This window comes from Benincasa hispida, chromosome 2 (genome assembly GCF_009727055.1).
Source record: "Benincasa hispida cultivar B227 chromosome 2, ASM972705v1, whole genome shotgun sequence".
NCBI classification, from domain to species: domain Eukaryota; kingdom Viridiplantae; phylum Streptophyta; class Magnoliopsida; order Cucurbitales; family Cucurbitaceae; genus Benincasa; species Benincasa hispida.
Window position 1 is genome coordinate 5,615,360 of NC_052350.1, and position 8,245 is coordinate 5,623,604.

General features: G+C 35.0%; 1 protein-coding gene across 1 annotated transcript; it reads right to left on the minus strand.

The window, feature by feature from the left end:
- Positions 1–5,645: 5,645 nt before the first annotated feature.
- LOC120071442 (probable xyloglucan 6-xylosyltransferase 5) lies at positions 5,646–7,915 on the minus strand. The gene has a single exon (XM_039023734.1). The coding sequence runs from the start codon at positions 7,469–7,471 to the stop codon at positions 6,092–6,094; it is 1,380 nt and encodes a 459-aa protein (XP_038879662.1). The 5' UTR covers positions 7,472–7,915; the 3' UTR covers positions 5,646–6,091.
- Positions 7,916–8,245: the final 330 nt, after the last annotated feature.

Consider the following 8,245-nt stretch of genomic DNA (forward strand, 5'->3'; position numbering starts at 1 on the left):
TTCTTTTGCCCTTCCACACTCTATGGTAAAGAATATGATATCCAAATTTTGATTTTATGTCGGACTGCAGTTGTGCCACACTAATAAATGGTTTTTCTTTTACGGCATCATAAAGCTCTAGTGCAATCATTGATGAATCTAACTGCACATGACTTTGACTCAGTTCTGAATAAAAACATGTATGTTGCTCAGCATACTTAGTGATCTCAAACAAGCCATGCAACTTTTTTTTGTTGCAAGAAGTTTCCATTTGCAACCTTCTTCACACTTCTTACACCGAATTGTCCATGTCGATTCTACAACCTCATATGGTGCGTGACATTTAATAGCAAAAAATTTGATCGTGTGTTGTAGCATTTCTTTGTCTTGACAAATTATCCCCTTATACACTTGGGTATTGTCAACATCCACGGGGGCTACAATTAGGTCGTGTTCTCGGATACTATCTATTACATTCATAAACAAATCGTTGAATGTATCAGAAGGTAATTCATGTTCACGACCATCAAAATCCAACTCTTCAAATTCGTCGTCCATTTCTGTTCTATAATCTTTGTACTGATTGTTAGCCACCATATCTTCATCATCACATGACGATGCAACTGATTCCGAATTAGGATCAATACATTGAGTTAGATCTTCAAACTGACTAGAGGGTGCATTCAAGTTTATATCCAATCCTACGCTACTTACATTAACATATAAATGCACTAAATTCGGGACTGACATTGCGATTGAGAACATCAAGTTCATTGCTTGTTCATTCGAAATAGGGAATGACATAAACCTTATTGATCCTAATGGTGCTATATTAGGATGTCTATATATTATTCCTAACTAATTTGTTATCATATCTACACCAAGTGGCATCCCTACCATTTCAATGAATTGTTCAAATATAAGTTCACTGTTCACATTTATGCTAAAACCCCTACATGATAGTTGGTTATAATCAACTCCATCAACACCATCAATCACATTACATTTGTAAACAACATAAATCCCACATATTTGTCCACCATTTTCTAGAAAAAAAAAAAAGACAAACAATATATTACTAATTATCAAACTTAAACGAAAGAAAAAACAAACAAAAATATTAAAAAATATTAAAAAAAACTTAGTTTGAATATCAAAATTGTTAAAAACAAAAAGAATCGAATAAAAAACTTATTATACTAAAAAAAACTTTAAACTTCAACATCAAAATTATTAAGAACAAGAAGAATCAAATAAAAAAAAAATTATACTAAAAAAACTTTAAACTTCAAATTAATATTAAACTTTTTAAAACTATTTTTTCAAAGTTAATACTAAAAAAATTAAATCGTATAAAAAATATAAAAAGTCGAAGTTGTAACTTTTTTTTATTAAAAAAACAAAATAGTAAACTTGTTAACTAAAAAAAAATACTAAAATATAGAATATCAAATAAAAAATGAGAAATAAATAAAATTACTTCTAAATCTCCAATTAAAAAATAATAAAAAAAATGTAGAGAAAATATAATTAACATGTTTTCAAAGACAAACAAAAAACAAAAAAACAAAATATAATACCTAAAATCTAATGTTTTCAAAAACAACAATAAATCCTACAAACCCTTAACACTAATATTATTATATTAATATTAGTGAATTCAGACTATTTAAAAACTATTATTGAATTGAGACTAGCATGGAAGATCTAAAATATTAACATGGTAAACTAACATAAACATGATATATCTAAAATATTATTAAATTCAGCAAAATATAGATATCTACTAATATTAAAAAAATTATTAACATCAATATAAAGAATAAAAATGATATATTTAACATAAACAAATATTAAAAACAAAAAACTACTAATAAATAAAAATTAAAATTCAACTCACAAATTCGATTGTAGTTTTTTTTTCCCTTCAAACGTATACCTCTTTTTGAATCTTTGTTTTTTGAACAGCAATAAAAACTATATATATAAAAGAAATAATAATATAAGAACAAAAAAGAAATTTATAATTATTCTTAAAAATAGAAATCTAGTAGAGTGAATGAACAAATCTGTATAGTTTGTGATCAAGGGAGAAGTGTGGGGACAATTTCAAACGAAATAGAAGAAGAGAATGAATAAAAAAGAGGAAGTGAAAAAGAGCACCAATTTTCACTTTCTCTCCCCACCTCGAATCTCTAAAACTACCCAAAAATCGAAATACTTTTCAAAACTACAATATAACAATAAAACCCCATTATATTAATTATATCACATATAATTAATTCCCTCAGTTAATTTGAACAATTCAATTTAATCCAAAATTAATTCTCAATAATCCTCGTTGAGCTATAGAGGGGACTGAACCTATAGATTGAAGCTCCAATGGTACTCGAATAATTAATTAAACTCCTTTAATTAAATTATCTGAAATCCATTAACTGCCGATCACTCCACTAAAGACTGACTGCTGCACTCTTCGCACTACAAATATATTTTTGTGTCCATTGGATATAACCAGTCAACAGTTCAATGACTTTTCACAAATTGCTCGTAAGTATAGTTGGGCCAAAATTACCGTTTTACCCCTATAGTTACATCTAACTCCTTAAGTACCATTAATCTCTCTAATGAACAATAAGTCATAGTCCAACTATGACCAAACTACCCTCGGACCAAGAGAGGGTGTGGTACCACATTGTTCAGCCCCAAAATCAGCCCTTAAGGAAGCAATGTATCTACTTACCTCAACATTAGGGAAGAAGTGAATTTCGTCTTGTGTAGCTATGCTCCCAGCTCTCTAATCTAATGAATCCCCAAAATGGTAGGCTTATTAAGTCGGCGAACTAGCCACTCTCACCCATACAAATCAAAAGACTACCTTCATAAGTAGGAGTTCACAACTCACTTAGGATTCAGGTCATGACACCTATGGTCATTGTGGTGAAATGTAAGTCTCTAGTATCAACGGTGTTATATTATGAGACTATTCATTTCGTGGTCCGGTTTTATCCAAATCCCTTTGAACACCCCCCTCACATGCCTCTACATGAATGATCGGGATCAGATCATTTGTAGTACTTTACAACAATTGTAACATCTACAAAGCAGATCGTATTCGTAGTGTCACCATGATAAGGTACCCAGTCGTATCCATCTACTACAAACCATTTAGGTTATCACTTAAACATGATCCACTTGTATGTCTCTACATACATGTTTAAGCTACGGAAGATAACCTCGGATGTTAGTTTATTGGTTTTGTGGGTTAATGCAACTAAATGTCAAATAAAATACCTCAGATTTTATTAAATAAATAAATCATTTGTACATTACAATTACAAACTACATGACCCACGAGATTTAGGACATCAACCCGAACACGAACAACATGACCATGTAACAGTATGTACCTTTGCTTGTAATGAAGAAAGTTTTCTCTTGGTCTGGTTCGTTCATCTTAATCTAGTTGTACCCTGAATATGCATCCATGAAACTCAACGTCTTGTGGCAGCTGTTGCATTTACTAACTGATTTATCATGTGAAGAGGAAAACTGTCTTTTGGACAAATTTTATTAAGATCAGTGAAGTTTATACACATTCGCCACTTACTGTTTGCTTTTTTCACCAAAACCACATTTGACAACCATTGAAGGTAATGGACTTATCTAATTAATTTGGCCTTTAACAAATCATCTACAAGACTTGCTAGATCTCGCTCCGGTTCTGATTAAACATTCTTCGCTTTTACTTTACTGGTTTGAAATCCCTATCCACATTAGGGCGATGTACTATTATGTTGTGTTCAATTTTGAGCATATCCTTATTTGACCAAACAAATATGTCAACATTATTCCTTAAAAATCTGATCAAGCTTTCTTTTTGCTTTGCTCCAATTCTAGTTCCAATATTTACCTTCTTATCCTTCCTCTATGGTGATTGAGATTGGTTCCAAAGTTTCTGCTAGTTGGCTTCCTTCGTTGGTCTCGATCGTTCCTTCTTTCTTTTGAGGATTTGAGATTTTCTTCCGATTTGGGTCTTCACATCTTGAAATTCCTTGGGTCGATCTCGACCTCGACCTCAACCTTTTCCCTTTAGTTGGGAGACTGGTCGTTTCTTTTCTCTATGGAGCAATCGAGAATCCTTTTTTATCCGAGATCTTCTTCTTTAAAAGTCCAATGGTCGGCCTCGGCCTTGTCCTCGACCGAACAAACATGTTTTGGCTCCATTTTGTTCCCTTCACTGCCTTCCTTGTCCATTGCTTCAACAAGTAACTTCAAAATCTTCAACTTTTCTAGTCTCAGGTCGTGGGGATCTAATTTGCCCATCTCCTATCCTTGGGCTTTAAATATCTCCTTAGGTGGAGGCCGAAGAGATTCTTTGCCTTGAATCTTTAATGGGTGACGACCTTGATCGATACCATCTTCTTCATCTTTCACGGATTCATCCTCTAGTCGAGACCGAGGAGCTTATTCCTTCTAGACTTGTTGATGGTAGTAATCTTGGTCAGATTCATCTCTTATCAAATTCATGTTTATGCACCTTTGACTCATTCTAAAAACGACGCCAACTGTTGATGTCAAATTCTAACTAAACAAGTGTACCTATTCTCCATGGGGCAACAACCGTAAATTTGTATTTTAGGGGAAGAGAGCTCGCCTACAAGCAAAGAGATACCTGGACACAGGTATGGTGTAAACCACAACCACTCTGATGCTTAAATAAGAAGGTTGGAGGATACTAAGAGTATTTGATGTTGGATGAAGAACTTACTTATCGTTCATGTCCCTCTCTACCTTATTTATAGGTTTTGATCATTTTCCTATTTCGTATTCAATTAAAGTTTCTAACTGGTTTAAAGCCGAGGGTGACAAAATTGAAAGTACAAGTTTTAAAGCCTTGGGTTCAAAACCTATAATGAAGCTCTTGATGGCTTCACACTTTTTCTATATTCACTCACAAAACCCACTCCTCAAATAAAAATTCTGACCAACGGAAATGGCTAAAATTTACAAGTGAAGTAACCACAAACAATGGTCCATTGTCAAGGCTACACGGCAAGACAATATCAATATTGCTTGTCTGCATAGTGGCAAGAAGACAGATTAAAATTAAAAATGACTTTGAAAAAATATCATTATTAAATAAAACATGAAATTCTATCTCAAAACTGATAGATTAAAAATTAATAAGCCTCTCTATTTTTAAGATGTGGATCCTCAATATATCCCTATCAAAATAGTACCTCCTCGAGTTCACCATTCTTGTGTCAAATCTCGAATTTGGATCGAATCCTCATTTGAATTTCATAGACTCTGATATCATATTAGATAAACATAAAATTCCATCTCTAAATTAATTTACAAGATTGTAATGTCTCTTCATCTTTCCGACATGAGATCCTCAACCACCAACTGCCTAAAATATTATAATCTAAGAACTTTCAAACAACCAAAGTGCAGGATGAAAAGTAGAAAACAACAGTATGTTTTGAAATGCCACGTCTGCTTAGAATATCAAAATCCTAAGAGTTTCTAAGCAATCAACTGTGATGGGAAGAATCAAGGGGTTGTTCTATGCTGGCTACTTCGGTACCTGCAATATTTGCAGACCAACAATTTGCAAAGAATATAAAGAAAAATGCAGCAAAGATAACAAGAAATTGCAGTTCCCCAAGATCAGAAATGTTTTCATTAGCACTTGAATTATCCAAACCATGTGGATCGGAGAGTTCTATCTTATTTCCTTTGTAACTGGAATATAGAGACCAGTTTTTTCGCAGTTTATCAAAGTTCTGGTCTAAATTTGAATGCACGACATTGATATCAATATGAGCAAGTCTAAATACATAGCAAGAATAGTAATGCTTCAACTCCTCAAAAGAAGATCAAAACAAAAAGAACAGGAAATAAAATACCTATACTCAATTACTGAAACACTATCTCTTTTTAAGTTAATGAAAGAATTCCACTCTATCCTTCTCAAAAGCAGTATCAGAATGACAAGAAAAGGAACAGGACAGACTTGGGTATGAACTATTACCAGCCTTTATCTGCTATGAATTCATGTATAACATCACCTACAGATCAATCACACAAGGAAGTGTTTTCCTCACTAGGTTGGAGGTGCATTGCTTCGATGCAGAACGTGGCGCCGAATATCGTTTTGATCAACCGACTCCAATGGAGTGGCTGTCTCATTCCTAATCCGCTTGATTTTGGGGCTCAAAAGGCCCCTATGGCGAAATCCATACAGTTTGAGAACTTGATTGTCAGCAAAATTGAAAGCCCTCTCCATGCTACTCAAACACCTTTCTACTGGATAGTCTCCATAGCTACCACAAGGTTTGCAACCGACAAAATGCGTTACGAACGGCCATCTTTCGTCGCCTAATCCCGGGTGATACTTCTCAATCATTTCTTCGTACCTATCAACTAATCCAGCCCAGTAACCATGCAAATAGTATGAATTCTCAAGAAACACCTTATCCATCCACTGATCTTTCTGAGAAAGCAATAAATATATCAAAGCTGACTGATCATCAGCCTCAAACGCTGGCCTTCCCTTCAAGTTTGCAGTCAAAATCTTCCCAGCCTCTTCTCGAATAGGACCCTTTGGTCCCATTGGAGCCCATGCATCCAGCAGGTCCAAAGACCACTGACAATTCCTAAACAAAAAACTTCCTGTGTTGAGTGCAATCCAGGACTTTTGGTTGAACATCAAATCAGGGTAACCATGAACAACCAAGTTATAGTTATCATATTTTTCCAGAGGAATCTCAAACACCATATCAGTAAATAAAGCATCACTGTCCATCCACCAAATCCACTCCACTTCAGGGTGGGACAACATCAATCGCCGGATCAATGGCAATTTGGCCCAATACCCAGCAAGTTCCTTATCTAAATGAGCTATATTGTATACTATTTCAATCCCATGAAGCCTACAATAGTCAATTTTATTTTTGATTGCCTTCAACAAATAATGATCCCCAATTGGGTTGTCGCAGGGTTTTGGGGGAGAACCAGTAACAAGCAAGATCCTAGCTCTTTTATTAACATAATTAGGAAATTCTGGGTTCTGATCGAGCCAAACCTTTCGTTCCTGATTCCAGTTCACAATCTTGGGTCCGAGCGTGTAAGTGACATTAGGGTTGATTTGGGTCTCGGCAGGATCATCCGGGTCGTTGGGGTCGCCGTCCGATCGAATCTCAGCAAGGATCCGGTTGGTTTCTTCGATGATATTCTGGTTCACAGCGTCAGCCTCGGAGCTACCAAGGTTGCCGATGCCGATGGTGCCACGAAGAACAAGGATGGTGACGAAGCCACAGAGAATGGTGATCTTGATATTGTTGAAAGTCTTTTGGATCTGACGGCCACGGGGAATTCCGGGGATCCCACGGCTTCTTCTGCCGTTGGCGGTGGCTGCAGTGGTGGGTAAACTATTCCCTCCATTGCCGGTTCTCTTCTGAGCTAATATATTGTCTATCCCCATGTCTCTTCTCCCTCCCTTCTCTCTATACAAAAAATTGTACACCCTCGCCGGAGGAACACTCGTATACAGAAAGATCTGACTAAATTCTTCTTCTCTTTATCCTCTTATCAGATTTTGAAGCTATGGGTTATGAGATAAACGGGTTATTTCCCTGTAATTAACAGCTCTCTCCAATTCTCCCCCCACCTTCAATTCAATTATGTGAAGAAGATCAGAAATCGAAGAGATGGGGTAGAAAATGGGAGAAATATGGAGAAGAATAGAGTGGTAGTGGGTAATGGTCAATTCATGGTGATGATAGGTTGAGGTTTTGAGGAACAGCTAAGAAAGGAAGAAGAGGCGAAAGGGAAAGAGTTGGAGAAGAAGGAGAAAGCTGTCTCAGGAAGTACTACCGACTGTGTGGGATTGAACCATTGAAGCACTTTCCTTCTTTGAATTATTATTCGAAGTATAATGTAAAATTAATAAATAAATAATATTCAAAAAAGAAAAAGAAAAAGAAAAAGAAAAAACCGTGTTTCAAATAGGAAAAATGGAAACAACTATAATCCTTATGGATTTTAAGTAAATATCTTATGCATTTGTCTGATATGTGATTGGATCTATTGTTTTGGGATAATTATTGCCTTTTTAAATTAAAAATAAAAGAAAAAAATTATTAAAAAATTTCCTACCTTCCTGCCTCCTGTCAAATGGCGATAGTACATATTAGTTGGATACCACCCTTAAATTTTTATTTAGTTAATGTCTGTCTTTTCAATATTTAAATAATTC